This window comes from Rhea americana, unplaced genomic scaffold (genome assembly GCF_003343005.1).
Source record: "Rhea americana isolate MKP2758 unplaced genomic scaffold, rheAme1 scaffold_49, whole genome shotgun sequence".
Lineage (NCBI taxonomy): Eukaryota > Metazoa > Chordata > Aves > Rheiformes > Rheidae > Rhea > Rhea americana.
Window position 1 is genome coordinate 3765424 of NW_028186634.1, and position 17369 is coordinate 3782792.

The 17369-nt window shown below is 36.7% G+C and overlaps 1 protein-coding gene across 2 annotated transcripts in view; it reads right to left on the reverse strand.

Moving 5' to 3' along the window:
• TRIM66 (tripartite motif containing 66) overlaps positions 1-17369 on the reverse strand; it is a 48455-nt gene that overhangs the window by 17202 nt on the left and 13884 nt on the right. For both annotated transcript variants that reach the window (XM_085317244.1, XM_085317245.1), the window contains exons 3-10: positions 16354-16501; positions 10095-10227; positions 8481-8597; positions 7578-7692; positions 6970-7116; positions 6716-6833; positions 3939-4828; positions 3034-3192 (exon numbers count right to left, since the gene is read on the reverse strand). In XM_085317244.1, coding sequence (XP_085173370.1) covers positions 3034-3192; positions 3939-4828; positions 6716-6833; positions 6970-7116; positions 7578-7692; positions 8481-8597; positions 10095-10227; positions 16354-16501 — 1827 coding nt within the window. The remainder of the gene's footprint in view (positions 1-3033; positions 3193-3938; positions 4829-6715; positions 6834-6969; positions 7117-7577; positions 7693-8480; positions 8598-10094; positions 10228-16353; positions 16502-17369) is intronic.

The window sequence follows — 17369 nt, forward strand, 5'->3', positions numbered from 1 at the left end:
GCTCATATAAAATCTGTTTGCTGGAGCTTGGTAAAATTCCCCAAAAGACAAAAACTGATATTACAAAAGTTAGCCTGAGATTATTTCTCTATCTTATTGGCATTCTTACTAGAGAGGTAAGGTATTCAGCTGGCCCAGAGACAAAACAACTCTTCCATTCAAAGTAGGCATCCCTGCTAGGTGAGAAGTGAGGTATACTGATGGAAAAGTATGAGGAGAAAATTATGTCCATTTTGCAGACAGTCCATTTTTTTAGTGCTATGTTCTTAAAAGGTGCTAATCATGCCTCAAATTATTTTATGTGCAATACTTCAATGATCTAGGCAGAAAAATATTTATTCTGCATAAAACTCACTTCACAGAGAAATAAGTTAGATGTACACAAGGAAGACATAAAAGCTGATAAAATATTATCATTAAAGTCTCCAAAACAGTGAAATAAAGGAAAACAAGCCCCATATAACTTAAGTTACACATTCAAAGACTATACTATACCTGTGCATTCAGAGCAGGTAGGCATAGATGAGAATTACCCTGAACTTTTAGAAAGCAATAGCTTAGATGCCAGGTTTCTGACTGTCATTGGCTAGGAATCTCCACTTCATAACACTAGAAAGCCAAAATGCTATCTGCTCAGTGAAGCTACATTTAATTTTTATCCTGACAGATGGTGAAATACAAGACTTGAAGACATTTTGCAAGTGTTTGAGGTGTTTCATCATTATTTCTCTACTTTTATTTATCAATAACCAGCTTTAAAGATGATAGATAGATAACAATACTTATAAAACTAACTTTGACATGCATTCTTTGAACCGGAATATGTGCTGGGCATATGAGCACCTATCACAGTAGTGTAATGGCTGCAGTAGCACCTGTCTGGAAAGCTCAGAATAATGCACTTGTGGTTTCCCCATTTACAAACAACGCAGTGATCCCAAATTATTAGTAGCATCTGTTCTATATCGTTTCACACAAATACGATCCCATATATACACATTTCGTTTAGTTAGCAGTCAATAATATGCAGTGCACTCTGTAAATATGTTTTGAAATTAAAACAGATTTTTAGTCCTATAAGCAATCAAAGCTTACAAAAAAAAAAAAAAAAGAAAGAAAGAAACCATGGGGCTAACAGTAGCTGCAATTAATTTTTTTTGACATATATCCAAACTGTTAATTCTGAGTTTTGCTACACCCTGCTTTACACTGCTTCTTCTTTGATGAAGGAATCAACAGCAGAGAATTACCTACTCCACTAGGAATGCTGCACCTAAGGAAGGGTGTCATAAGACACCAGCAGAACTACAAAATATGGGCTTAGAAGTCTAACACGAATTACTATCTAAAAGGCAGAATAAAACCCTTTTCTTCGGAATAGAAATTATCTTGCCATTTTCTCTACCATGTTTTCTGATCAAAGTATTTTAAACTTCTGCACAGTTAATTATTTTCACACGTTGTGACGTCCTTCAAGAACTCTTTTTTTCTGCTCTCCTCCCTCATTTCCTTCTTTTTCCCATCTCTCTTGCACATCTGGTTCTGCTTTCTTCCCTCTTTCTGACTTTTCTCATTTAAGTTCTTGAGAGAAACCTTCCTTTTGTGGGTCCAGAAGACAAGTACGATTTCAACACATATGTAGAAAAAGCCTTTTGAAAGCTAATTGGTTAGGATTTTTTTTGGTTTTTTTCCTTTTCTTTCCTGTTCTGGTTCAGATCTTAAATGCGTATCTCAGTAATTGTTATAGTCACTTCCCAAAGTAAACATAGCCCAATCCTGAATTTGCACAGCTTTCCTCAGTTCTGTGCTCCATCTTCAGAGGTTCAGAAAGATCTGCTTCCATATGTAAAAGTTCAGATCTGAAGAGGTCAAATCCCAAATGTTGTGATTCCATCAGCCTGATGCAGAAATGCTATCACATCTATGGGTTTAAGTTAAGAACTGCAGATTTCACTGTGGCTTCCCAAACTGGTTTGCATGTTTCTTCCACATCCTCAGTAACCACCTGTCTATGACTCTACAGTTCTCAAAAGTATCTCCAGTAACTCTGAACTGATGTTGCATCATAAATATATTAGGTCAATAAAGCTAGGTATGAATGCAGGATAACATAACTTTTCTTGGGCTATTACAGAAAGACAAATTCTTCCGCAATACTCCACACAAATTCCAAGAAAAAATTATCCATGAAGGACTCCTGAAACCACCTCCACAAACACGAGTCACGCACAGAAGTGCATACAGATGTGAGCAACCAGGATGTAAAGTGCTGTTTGGAGTGTTTTAAACAAATTATAATGAGAGGTAGAAGGCAGTTTGCCTGCCTCAAGCGCACATCCAAAGCCAGCAGGTACTTACGAATATGAGCTCTCCTGTTTTTGTTTATGCTGTTTCTCCAATATTAGGGGCTCCTACTAGGCTAAGGGGTCAACATGTGCCTTTATTACATGAAGAAATATTCTAGAGATACAAAAAACTATGATTTTTCTGCTTACATACACACAAGGAAAAGAAATCCGTAACAATCGTACCTCTTTCAGACACCACATCTTCATTAACAATCTGTTATTTGCGATGCAACTATTTTGAAGGATGCTTATCAAGCCTGATGATATCAGAATCCCTGACGTACTCTTTTTCAAAACATACCTGCTGCTAATATGGTAATAACATGTGCTGATAGCTAAATCGTTGGGGATAGAGACTGGACTGAATTTACTCAGTAAAGTAAGAAATGTTGTATTTATTTACTAATATACACTTAATAATCATGTCAGTGAGACCACGCACTATTGACTTATAGAACAGTTGTCAATCCTGGATACAGCACAGAATATAACCATATTACTGTAGGGATGCAAACTAGGTTAGGTTATGACCATCTTTCAAGATTTACAAGTCATTTTGTCAACTTCTACTGTATTTTAATTTTCTCAACTTGAATGCAAACTCCAATGTTGTATTACATTCAAAATTATAAAATCTTGTTTTCTCTTTAAAATATCTGTTTTTTTTAAAAAAAGTTCTTTATACCTTCCTCACTGGATGGGAAGCTGACTGCTGCAATGTGCTCTCAGAGTGACTGCTGATGTTGGTTCCTTCATCCAATGCCTGTGACAGGGAGGGATTATCACTTCTGTCAAGAGGAATTACAGGCTTCTGGGCATCTAGTTCAGTAGAACTCTCACAGGTCTACAAATAAAGATTAAGAATTAGTGTTTTCAAAATCTCAGAAAGTAAAATGGTAGCAAAATCGCATCAACTCATAGAATACATAACAATGAAAAAACTTTGAAGCAACAGAGATGTTCAAACTAACTAAACAGAGAGAAGCAAATAGAAAGACATTTCTCTCAAACAGTTCATGGATAAAAAAATCAGAACAAAACTTTTGAAATGGACATTTATTGCAGAAGCCTGCTGTCTGCCCCTACAGTTAAGCTACTTTGAGTGCTGCACAAGGTGAGAACTCCACAGAATTTACACAATGTAAAATTCCAACCAGCTTTCTTCAGATCTGCCAGAGTCCTTACTATGCTCTGAATGAGTTGCAAAGCTGCCTTATTGTACCACTTCATCTGCTTTACAGAGTTTGGATGCCCACCACCAGGCACTATCCCTTATTCAAATAGCAGAATTCTACCCAGCAGAAGAAGACAGGAAAAATCAGCTCTGCTGACAAAACTGTAACATGATAATGCTTTTATTTTGCACTCTCTGTTTTGTCTATTTAGACAGTCAGATCTTTGGAATACATATTGCTTATGCAGCACTTTACAAAAAAATAATGGCCTGATCTCCATTAGGCCTGAAGGCTCTGCTGAAATGCAAACATAGACAAGACAACAGAAGTAAAATATATAAAATCACAAAGGTGTCTCCCATTTGGGGGATTACATTGACTAAATGCAATGCAAAATGACTTCTAGAGAACTTACCTGTACTTCACCTTGGGTTTGCTGCTGAAGAGAAGCTGGCTGCCTCACTATATAGTTTATCTGACCAACTATGGTCTGTTGAACATGCTGAGACGGTTTAGCTTGGTTCAGCTGCAAGCTGGGCTGTCCTTGAGCCTGAAGAAGACGCTCCAGATCCTTTTTCATCTCTTCCAGTTCAAACTGATGGTGCATTATGTCAAGACTCTGTTGGATGACTTGTTTGTGGGTATTCTCATTCTGACCTGGTGGAGGTGATGCTGACGGCTGCTGCTGTGGTTGCTGCAAGTTGTTAGGCTTTATCTTCTGGAGATGGCCAAGTTGCACTTGCACAGTTGGAGTCTGCAAAGGAGCCTGTGTGCACAGTGGCTGCTGATGGCTTGTGTAAACTTGCTGAGCCTCATGCAATGCAACAGCATAACCAGGAGATGCAGTCTGCTGCAGCTGCTGGGCTAGTAAATGCTTTCCAGTCCTCCCAGACACACTCTCTGGCTCTGACAGAGATTGCTGCTCTAGTTCAGACTGTGTTAGTTTCAGAGGCTGGGGGGTGCCCCTTTGCTCTTTCTCATGTTGCTGTATGTTGTACTGCAATGGAAAATGCTGCTTATGAGGCTCAGGAGGCTGTCGAAAATTCTGATGACGGTTCATGTTTTGGTGAGAAGGCTGAGCTTTGTTCAGGTGAGGTACACTGAGGCAATGTGAGCAACACACAGGTGTAGGACACTGAACTGGAGGTGGCAAATGATGTGGCTGGCTATTCGCAGGCTCTAGTTGTGACGCTGGTGAATGGTGCCCATGATACCTTGTGGTATCATGGGTGTGTAACCCTTGCACATTTCCACACTGTAGCACATCTGAATGAGAAATGTGTCCACCTTCCATAGTGAAACCTCCTGTAAAACAATTTTATACACACACACACATATAGAGAGAGAGAATCCTGTTCACGTAATCCTTCAAGATACTTTCAAGATGCCTTTTTTTCAAGATTTTTGTGTTGTTTGAAGTCACACCAAATTCCTGCTGATTTTAATTGATGAATATGGCTTATGCTTCCATTTTTTACTAAAGTATTAGCATATCTTTTCATCCGTAAGCAAAGGTACAAAAGACTGCTTTCAGGATGAAAGGGAGAAAAATAAAACAGATTTATGTTAGATAGGACTGAATCATAGTCACAGAAGCTAGAAATTGAAATAACCGATGAACTGATTTTGTCCATGCTCTTTGCCAAGATAATATTATTACCTGTAATGTTTTACTCCATCTAACTTTAAATATTTTTAAATGGGAAGAGAAGCAACATTTTAGACCACTGAAATAAACTTACTGTAGAAACTCACTACAGTTGGAAAATTTATAGCTAGTGAGGAACAAACTCAATGTATGCACATACATTATATAAATAACAGAGTCAATATTATATAGCCAGTGTCTTAAAGCAAGCTTTGTACCTGTTAAAATTAAGTATCTCAAGCATTGCTCAGGTCCCTTAGCTGTTGAGATACTAGAGGATCTGTGGAGCGCAGACATGGCTGAGCCTAGCTCACCCTGGGTAGGGCAGAGGAAATATCACAAGGCTCACTGCAGATTAGCCATTTCACCCAGGAAGCCCTTGACAGGACTGCCAGGGCCCAATGCCGTAGTTACAGAGTTGTCACCTGCTGGCACAGAGCTGGATTTCAAATGAAATAGGCAAAGTCAAGGCTATTTGACAGCCAGTATCACTACATTCTAAGTAATTTCAGTTAGAAGTTTATATTTGATCTTATTCAATTTTTATAATGTAAAAACATTAATTGAAACATTAGCTGTTAACTAGAAAATCTGAGAAAGTTTTATGTACTGTAATTAATTCATATTTAAAGTTTCATGCAAATCAACAACAGGTCCATTGCTTATCCCTAGCCTCCTCTTCTCACAATAAATATCAAAATAACCAGGTCAAAGCCATTTAAAAACAGCTTGAAGTCTTATAGTGTGTTGTAAAGTGACATCAGCAAATAAAGCAAAAGCTATGTCAGTGCATCATGTGTATGTCTTTCTGTGACTCACTCCTTTGTATTCTGTGGGTTTGGTATGCTGTTTTCTAACTTTTTTTTTTTTTAACTATTTGGACCAAGGACCCATCTTTCTCACAGACTTGAAGTAATCTAGTTACATTTTTCTTAATTGCTATGTAGTTTTTGTAAAGCAGTTATGATCATATTCTGTTGTGACCCTACTTAAACAAGCCAGTATTATCAGCCTTAGAAACCTTTTATCTTTAAGCGATTCTACTACTATCATAACAAGAATTTCTATGAATTTTACATGGACAGCCTAGCAGCTGCACTGTGGCCAGCTTATATACTGTATGTCACATAACAAAAAAAGTTAATTATACAACATATTTCATTTATTTAAGAATGTATTAGGGCAGGGAAATAGTGCTTAGAAACCATATGTTTTGCCCTGGACAGTATTATCACTAAACTAGTAGTTGCTTTCTTACACTGCGATGTTTTAAGATCAAAGATAATATTTATATGGTACATTTACAGGTAATATTTATAGGATATTTATATATAATGATGTATTTTAATGAGCAAATTGATATAACTGGGAAAACAGAAAAGTTTTTGGTCACAGTAGCTTTAGTCTCTTGTTACAGATCTGAACAAAACTAGAAGTCAAAATAAAAAAGACGACTACTTTAGGGAAGGTACTGTATTTTCTGCACCTGTCTCATCTAGTTTTCAGTACTTGCCTAATAAACAAAAACATTTTATTTTTCTTACCTAAATTGGACAGTTGTTTAGTCCAATAGGAGGGATCCCAAGTAAATCTGAACTTCAGGGGAGGGTCAATATCTGTGTTACAGTTTGTCTCTAATAAGCGCTGTATCTGAAATACAATCTGGTGGCAAATCAAAGGATTATGATTTTATTCGTGATTGTAAAACATAAAAAGCGTTTCATTTGGGAAATATTAAAACAGTTCTCACATTCACTGCACAATTTCACTTTACTGAGAAAACAAGTATGGCTCTTACCAACTCTTTACTGAAGAGAAATGGGATGCTGTTTTTACTGCATACTGCCCAGCTGATGAAGTTCTGCACATGTTCAACCTGTCTACTTAAAACCGCAACACCTTGCAGCTGTTGTTCCAATTTCTGCTTCCTTTCACTGGTGATTCTCTATTAGTATTGTGAAACAGCAGGAGATAGTTGTCATCATTCAGACAGACATAATGCATACAATAATATGCATGCAATAATACATTAAGCATTATTTGCATTGGCACTATTATGTAGAAACTCCAAACTACCAGTCATAAAGAGAAAGCAAATCCTATTCAGTTGATGCATCTGAGTTCAAAAAAACAAGAAGCTGGTTTGTTTTGGAAGTTCTCAAAATGTGCACACACTTTCTCTGTAACTGCATTAGAAAACATGATTAACTCATGATATGCACTGATTTTGTCRCTTTATCATAAATCCTTGTCAATCACTGATCCAACCTACAGCTGCAGAAAAAAATATATTTGAAAGCATAAGCAAAGGAATACTAACACTTCCAATATATATTCTTTCCATTGGCATTGGGATTTAATTTTAATTTAATTTCCCAAGATATCAAAGAAATTACCATTACTTACTTCAAGTTGTTCAAGAAGGATGTTTGTCCGTTTATTGATTTCATTCATCAAAACCATCTTGGCCATTTTGATCTGATTCTCAACTTTTTTGTATAAGTGTTTTACTTCAAGTAACCTATGGGGAAGATGAGCCAACTGACAAGTCATTCAGTGCTTGCTATTTACTTATTACAAGAACTGATCTAAGTATTGGCAAAGAAGTCCAATGAAAATTGTATCATTTCCCATAAGTTTTTCTACACCTCTCTTAAAACATACTAATGCTGATTGACAGTAATAAACATCATGCTATAAATAGTCTGTTTTTCTTCAAAAAACACATGCAGAGGTCACATCCAAAAAACTCATGTAATTCAGATGGCCAGTTAAAAACAAAGAGTTGAAATAAAAAATAATTTCTACATAGTGATTTCTCTTTATGCTAGAGTATAGAGTTATACCTGTTTCAAACACTTGAAAGCGTACATTTTCCCTATTAATAAAACTGACAGCTATGACATTATCAGCAGTTGAAATCTAGTTCATATAATGAAACATTTTCTTTTTTAACTAGTCTTGACTAAAACTGTAGCTTGTTTTGAGGATTCTTGAAGAAATAAGCTATTTCAAAGTTATCTTTTTCTTACCTTTTTAAATTCTAGTTCAGAAGCAGATTATAGAAACAAAATATTAAACTCTGAAGTCAGCTGTCACATGCCTCATATAGACTACTAAATCCTATAGTACAATACCATGACACACAAGCACCATTTAAAGATAAGTTTGTCATTTTTAATCTTCCTATTACTTCCTGCTCTCCAAGAAAAAACATAGCATCTGCAATTACTGCTGGTAACCTACATCTAGTAAAAATAATGTATTTACTGATCACCCACTTTCATGAAACTAATGCATAACAATTACCTGTCTTCAATTTGTTTAGCTGAAACCTGAATACCATTTTTTTTCTCTTCCACTTTAGCTATGACATTCTCCAGTATAACTCTCTGATTTTGCAGAGCTTCATCAAGGTGTCTGAACCTGAGAAAGGAAAGGAAGGGAAATTCTCACACCACATTCTTTCCTGTTGACAAATGACTATTGAAAAATTAAAGAACATCTGTGTTCTTTGATATGCTCAAATAAAGCACTGTTTGCACTTCCTGATGTTACAAGCTAGAGAGTTATTCCTGAATCTAGTGTCGCTACTGCAGTACTAAACCACAAAGCAAAACTACCCACTGCTAGATTTCACCTCCTGCTCCATGTTTCCCTTGGGTATGGTTTGCTTCTCTCCGCAGCTAGATAGATCCACTGAGGACTCAGCAGGATGCACAGATCAGAGGTACATTTTGCTTTATTTGTAAAGCTTGAATCCAACAGTAAACCAGGAAGGAGCTGCCCCAACCACTGAAACTGCTACTGGATATAGCTTACGCAAACAAGAGCCTTAGCTCTTCCTTTCCCTGTGCAATGGTTGAAGTATAAAGGTATAGACCTATTTAAGAAAAAGGCCACTCCAATCTTCTTGTTGGTTGAATCTTTTAAAACTTGTGTTTAGCAACATTCTTTGCCAGTCTGAAAAATAAATCATTTACATTACTGAAGGTTGGTAGCCCATGCTGATAAGGAGTTCATATCTCCTAACAATGTTCAAAGGGGTCTTAGCTGGACTTCAGCCTCCATACTTAAAAACTGAATTCTCCAATAGGGCCATCCTTTATCTATTTACCTGTTTATTGTCTGCTACCCAACAACTTTGCCTGTAGTGTGTGAATTGTAGGTGCTGGCCCCTGTAACTCTGGCAATCCATTTCAGCTGCCAGAGGTACTGCTCTTCCCAAATTTCTTCTGCCTTTTCTCTAACATAACTCCTATAGATTGATTTTGTCTTTCTGTATTTGAAGGCAGAAGCTATATGCCTAAAGCAGAAGAAGCAGTCACGTTCAAGGTAGTTACTGTCAGAGGGACAGTTCAGGAGAGCAGCTGCTGAATAGCGTGTCTGGACCCAGTCACCAGCTTCTTTCCTACAACAAATGTGCTCTGCAACTGCTATCCTGAACATTACCACCCCTCACAGAGAAAGCTTATGTTACAGGGAATCGCTGTTTACATACAATTTCTTACATGGCTCACACACTTCTGCAGGCAAAGAGCAAGCTTCAATGTTGGTAACTCTCACCTTGTGTAGTCTTTTGTGTCCTCAACTAAGGTAAACACAAAGATTTGAACCATGTTCAGCTTCTGCCTTTGAGCACAACCACAAGGAGCTAAATGCATGTATGTACAGTATTTGGGCAGATAATACAACCAGGAGGGTGTACACTGCTGAGAGCACTGTATGATCCTGTAAGGATAATAATCCTTGTGTCATATGGCTTGGGCATAAGACAACTTGAATCGAGTTTGCTTTGGCCTGTAAATTTGTACTAGCCTACAGCTTCAGCTGACAGAAAATGCAGATGAACAGTCCTAAATGTAAATAAGATGATTTTAGATGGGATTATGAAACAGACATTGAGCAATTACTCTTTGGTACCTGTGTTCATTATGCTCTGTCAGAAGGCAGCTGCGACACGTAAGGGTATCACAGGTCTCACAGAATAGCTTGAGCGGCTCTTGAGTATGCATTGGACAAAATAAGGAAAACTCACTCGTTTCATCTTCAGTTGCTGAAGAATACAAAGCAGTGGTGTCACTGAGAGAAGCTGCTATTATAGTTCAAAAAGAGAGTTGCCAACTCTCGCAATTTTACTGAAAGTCTTGATGTAAAGACACAGATTCTGGAACAACCTGATTATATGAAGCAGGGTTTATTTGGGATTTTTACTAGTCTTGTAGATCCTACAAATCGGTTACATCAAAAAGTTTGAGAAACAAGTAATTAAACCCAATTCATATTGTCCTGTAAATTCACATGAATTTTAAATATCCCATGATTTTGTGAACCTGCCTCATGACTTAACTCTCTGGGTTGGTAAACCAGTCAACAAGAATGTATTCTAAAATGTAAAAAAGTAAATATATTAAATCTGAAGTCACAGCAGAAACAAGAAAATCCTTCATTCTTAAAAGGTCACATGGGGGGTATATATATWTTTTTTAAAACAAACTGTTTTGGTTTGATTATAAAATGCAGTACGTAAACTTCAGCAGCTAAAGGTTATTGATATTATGCACTAATACACTTTCTGATAAGATTTTTTAAAGAATGAGGTGATGAAGAGTAAGTGGTGGACAGCAGAAACATAAAGCATGTTGTTCCTCTTTAATCTATTCTTGCCTTCTTTCTTAGATATGGTGGAACTGTTTGAGGAAAAAAAAGAACACCCAATGAAAGAATGCAAGAAAATCGAAAAGTTCAGAAAAAACTCTTGCTTTGGAGTTGAGGACCACCCAAAATTAGTATTAGGGAAACCCATCATTTGCTCCAAACAGTTTGAAAGCTCAAGTAGTGTTACAATACAGTGACAGATGAATGTTCAAAATCTTTGTCTACAGGACCATCAACATTATTAGCACATTGAGAAGTTTAAGGGAGGAAAAGAAAATCAGACAATTTTATTCCTCAAGTATTCCTACAATGAGACTATCCTGTCATTTTTACTAACACATGAGAAATTCAGYAAAGCAATCACCTTAGGTCAACAATTACCGATATAAACTAAGTAAAAATTAAGAAATTCTTACTTATATAACATTATTTGTTCATAAAAATGAGAAAAATACTTCTATTTTCCCACACTAAATCCATCTTGTTTATCTAAACTATAAAAATAACTTGTGGCAGGGACCACACCTGATCCTCTAGCAAAATGGAGCCTTTTATACAATCAAGCCTCTGAACTGACACTACTGCAAAAACACAGAGACACAAAGTACAGCAAACTATACTAATTCAGTAATTTCAATCTATATTAAAATTGCAAAATGCACGACATAAAAGTAAAAAGGCTAAGAAAGTTTGACAGCTGACAGAAAATTAAAGTATGGAGAAAAATCTATGCTATGTTATAAAGAAAACGTGCACCTGAGCAGGTAAAGCCAAACATCTTTCTTTTTGGATTGCTGACTACTCTAAGTATTTCTGAGTTGGCTGCTCTACTTCCCCACTTCCATTTAATTGGCCTTTTCTCCCCTTTCTTAATCTAGCACACAAGAAAATATTTTGTGATAGATTAGATCAAAATTTTTACGTAATAACATTACATAGTTTACATTTTATGTTTTACTTAATTGAGTACCACACTTCATTTTTCAGGGAAGCATGTTGTTTTATATTACTATTAAATCAAAACCTAACACATAGCATTATTAAAAATGAATATTGAACCTGCGGTGTTTTTTTTTTTTTTTTTTTTTTTTTTATTAAAAAAAAAGAAGTCCATGCCAATATTTCTTTTGTATCCAGGTACATTATTTACTTGCACAGCAAAATTTTCTCCGATTGCAGTGCAAGTATGCACTTTTGCATTAAAAATTGCAGCAAAGTAAATAGCATGTAACCAAATAGCTGTACATCAAAGACCACCTCTTCCTCCTCTATCACATCTGATATCAAATCTTGAAAAAAAATAGATTAAAAACTCCCAAACAATTATCTTAATTTTCCTGAGTTGGAAAAGCCTCTCTCGGTCTTCTGTGCCCATCTCCCAGCCCCTGCAGAGCACGAAAGCTGTGTTTTGAAAACTCAGGATTGAGAAGTCTATGAAATGTGGATGAAATTTGGAGAAATATTTAAACAGCTCCTGCTCATAAAGACAAGYGCTCTTAAAGGTCCAGGTATAATGAAGCTCATTTACAATCTTATGTAATAATTTCTCCATTTTTTCTCTCCATGAAAGGTTCCTTAGCCTTTGGGTGATTGTAATCAACCCAAAGGAATCAGGGGAAGAATTTTTTCTCAGGACTGTGTCAGATTTAAGAGACAAGCACATTTCAAATGCAAACTGAGAAGGGTAAAAATCAATGTTATTTAATTACAACACAGACCTACAGACTCTGCCTGTAGTTATTCCCTAGTTCAACGACATATTAGTGTGAACTGCAACTAAACCACAGCAGTAGGTATTCAAGATGTAATTTATACTCAGTTCAGAGGTAGGCTCTTCAGTTTTAAAATTAATTGAACTAATATGAATATGAATGTTGCAGTTAAACAAGCATGTAAACCTACTTTTTCTAGGAGCAAACATCTTGACCACAACTATCCCAGTTAGTTTTCTAAGCAAAACATCACTTGAAGACAAAGGAAAGTTCAGTTGCCTCAAATTCTGAATTAGTATCACTTGAGTCACCATTTCTTGCAGTCTACATTTTCCTGTCTTAAGTGGATCCTAGAGTAATAAATAGGAAAACTTCAATCTCTGTTATTCTAACCAACAGATGTCAACTGGGAAAGAGTAATCTCATCTTGGCTAATACAGGCCTCCCCCGATTTGCATTACTTGCAATGATTTGCATGTTGATTTTATAGGTTCATATTCAACCTTGAGAGACCATAAGAGTAGCAGAGCAAAGATAAAATAATTCAGTGTGTGAACTAGCTTATAAATAGTTGGTATGTAAGTACCAGCTCATTTAGTTCTAATGTAGTTTTAGCAGAAGCACTTTTTCTACTCAAATGCAAAGTACAGGCTTCCACTTAACTAGTGGATAATCTATACTAAAATTGAATTGCCTTTTTAAGAAAATTGAGATGAAGAAAGAAAAGAAATGATTTTTTTGAATTTAAATAGTCTGAGAGCACACCAGAACTTTGCATTTAATGAGATTCACTTATTCCTAGTGTTAATGTCAAGCCCTCCAGTGAAACGTTTGCTCTTTGGAGATTATTCCTCCAGAACAGGTCCCTACTCTGTTATAAAGCATTACTCATGTCGTGTTCCCAGTGTCTACTTGGTATTCTCTACTATTCACCACATTCATTCTACAAGCAGACTTTAAAGTTTTCACCTTTTCTCCTCCTCTCTAAACTATCAGGAAAACACAGTGGCTGTGAAAGAGATGATGTTGCTGTATACAGGCTCCTCTGCAAACCACATCTCAGCATCAGTAGTTCACATAGTTCACATTCACGATCAACTGCATTAGCCTGTCACTCCTAAGTTAGAATTCAAATTTGAGAGTACCTCTATAAGTAGTAAAAGAATATACTGGAGCAACTGAACAATATATAAATACTAGGAAGAAAAAAAATAATTAACTCAGTGATGTCTGGCACTTGCTTTCTACTAATTTGTTTTTATACCAACAAATAATGTCCTATTTTTCAGTGTAAGAGTTCAGTGAACGTTCTTAGCTGAACTGTGACAGAGACCATTTCTATTCCCAATGCACATATCTGAAGTAAAGACTAACTCAGCCAAAACCCCACCAGCTACTAGACATTTCTAGTGCCCTCACAGAATGTTGTGAAAGTGAGTAAAATAAAGCTATTTTCAACCAGTAATGGAATTTCCAATGCAGAGAAGCCCTCACAGGGAAACCCCGAGAGCAGCATTGCTTCTTATGGATCTTTACTTCAGACTTCCAAAAGATGAGTCCATGGCAAGGGGGAGATCAGGCTCCTCTTAAATTTTTTCCTGAGAAAACTCTTCTGGGATCTACCTTTTTCTGTCCCAGTGCAGTCCTGCCCTGTTTCACCCTCACCCATTATCTTCAGAACACAAATTTGACTTGAGGATAGAAATCTTAAAAGTCACATGAATTTGGCACACTGTTCTGCAGCATGACCTCAAGAGCCCAGGTGCACTGCCAAGTAGCCAGCTCATTTGTTCAGCTGCATGGCCTGGGTCCTGCAAGGCTTGGAAGGAAGCACAGGGCAAGAGGTTCATGAGGTAAAGGCTCCCGGGAGGGACAGGTGCGGAGACCTGCAGATACTGCATGGCAGGATAGGCAAGATCAGAAACATTGCACAGGTGACAGCTGTTGCAAAGGAATAAGCAGAAAGGGAGGTTTCCATGGGAAGCCACATTCCTTTAGCTCTCCCCCTCAAGGAACACCAGGTTTATCAAAATTGTTCAAATGCCAGGACAGGATTGGCTAGGGGGACAGGGTGGCAGTTCTACTTTACTTCCTTTCAGATCCAGTGAATCTTAGTTTGCAGGTGAGGAAAGTCTGTTTCTTGCAAAGAAAATGGCAAAAGTGTTTAAAAGATACAGGAGTGACAGAATAGCGTCTCTCTAAACAGGTGCAAGACCTTAAAGAGAAGGTAGCTGTAGTTCAGAAGCACCATATAGACACTGAAGGCTACTGAACCTGAAAACATAAGAAGCCTAACTTCCAGGAAAAAAAAATAAAAAAAAATCTCAGACTGTTGTAATATGTCCTAGCTTTTTCTTCCTTTGAAATATCCCAAGGAGCTATATTACATTCCCAATCATGTTTTAAATTAACTAGTCCATACACACTACTAACCTCTGTATTCATTACTCTTTGTTTCAACAGAGTACTTAAGATTAAATAGATGATAAAGTATTTTAGTATAAAACTGAATTTTCATCTTTTTACTTATATAGCAAACAATAGCACAACTAAGCCACAGGCAGATTTTCCTAGCATTATTAGTCAACAAGAATGAGCTTACTCAGAATGAAATGAAATTATAAACAGCTAGAACCTTGAAACCACAGTCCTTATCGTGCTATCAACTCAAGATGACAAACACTGTCCATCCAATCAGGGCATATGTGGGGGTGTTTCAGTTTATGTTTTCTCCAGAAAAGAGCCAGAAAACATTTACATCTGTCACCTGTGGGTGTTTTTTTTTTTTTTTTTTTTTTGTTTTTTTTTTATTCTTACAGACTTATTTTCCTGTTTTTACTCTATTTGGCAAGTGCATATCAGGTCTCATGTGAAGTGCCTCAAACTATATTTTATAGGAACATTCAGGATTTAAGAGAACTCGGCAAAAAATAGAGGTTTCTATATGCGAAATCCTAAAACCATAACAATACCCTATTATAATCAGTGGGCTGTATCTATGTTTATTTCTCGTTCCGTCTTTCATCTTCCTTATAAAGAATGATAGTATAGCACAAACTCTAGCACAAATAATTTCACGCATGAGCAAAATGTAAACTTAAAAACATTGTATAAATTGCAAAACTCTTACTTTAGATTATAAATATCACATGTAAATTTAGAGTAGCATACACTCCAGCCAACCTCCGGCATACAATCAACAAAAATAATGAACAATAGCAGCAGATGATCATCCTCCTCTGTGGATCATTATTTTAGAGCAACGAGGCCTGCATTTGTCAGCAGGCTCCAGCTGTGATTTCTGACAGTAATACACTGGTTGCACTTGGGAACAGGGTTCACTCCAGGCTTAGGAAAGGAACATCCTTACAGCAGTCACAGTCTTTTCCTCTCTGTGATCCTCCCTCTCCCATCCTGCCTGCAAGCACAGGGATTGCTTTGGTGGTTTCCTGAAAGTGAGTATCCATAAAGGGACAGAAACACTGAAAGGGCAAGACCTATTGCCATGGAAGCCTACCAAATCCTAACCTGACACTCTGCTGACTGAAAAGGCACAGGGAAGACACTGTACCTCTGTGAAACTCACGTATCCAAAATGTGTCAGATAATATGGAGCATTAACTGTGGTGAGGGTAAGTTCAAGGCCCTAATATTAGTAGTGGATGTCATAATCTCTCATTCATGTGTACAAATGCTGCTGAGTCAGATTCACATGGAGCACGGTGTCTCTGGCACAGAGCCTGAGACTGATCCATTTTCAACTGAATAACTTGTCAGAAGAAACATAAAACTTCAAAGCTTGTCTTCTGTACCTGAACAGCCCTTCATGGACACAGGCAGGAAGCAGTCTCCACTTTCCTTGCTATGTCTGTGTTCCTCTGTACATGAACTGCACAGCCACTTATTGCAGCTTGTACAGAGACTGTGAGCAGGTCTCTTCTCTTTACACGTGGAGCAACTCTGAGAACAAAAAGAGTGATTAAATACAAAGATAATCATTCAAGTGATTAAGAGCACTGTTATTGTTAAAGAGATCAGCATAAAATAAAGATTTTGAGCTGTTAAAATCTAATTGCATATCTTTCTATGGTCTAGTACAATTAAGCATAATTATGACATGATGCAGGAACTCTTCAGTAAAATTCTAGGTTCTGTGTTACACGTGAGATCAGAATAAATAATCACAAAGACTTTCTACTGAGCTGAAAAATCCATGGATTTTGTCTGGTGAAAGTTATTTCTGAAAGTGAATGATGTACTTTTTAGACTTTTGCTATTAGTGTTGCAGTAGTTACTGATGGCTTTAACACATCAAATTAGCGTACCCATTTCTTAAATATAAATATTTTCTACCTCAAGGATTGTCTAAGTTGCAAAATAAAGAAAACATTAAAGGATAGTCAAAGATAGCCATCAAAAAGTTTAACTATCATTTCCTCCAAAATGACAACATTATCAAGAAGTATTTTACCTTATCTTGCTTTAGTGTCATTCACTCATTTCTGCTCACTAAAGGTTATCAATGACCTACAAAATTTATAGTCTGGAGCCCTCACCTACTTTCATGTATATGAATTTAAATTGGGAAAAAAAAAATCAGTAGAGCTACTCTAGATCCACATTGTTTACTTAAAATTAGTTTAGTATATTGGCTGTAGAATTGTATGAACAACTCTGACTGTGACACAGTGTAACTTCAGAAAAAAGTAGTAAAACATGTCAAATAGTAAGGCAATTTTGAAAACAATACAGACATCTACACTCTTTAAGGAACAGGAACTAAGTTTTTTCCTTAACAGAGTTCAACAAAGATGAGCTCAATTTATAA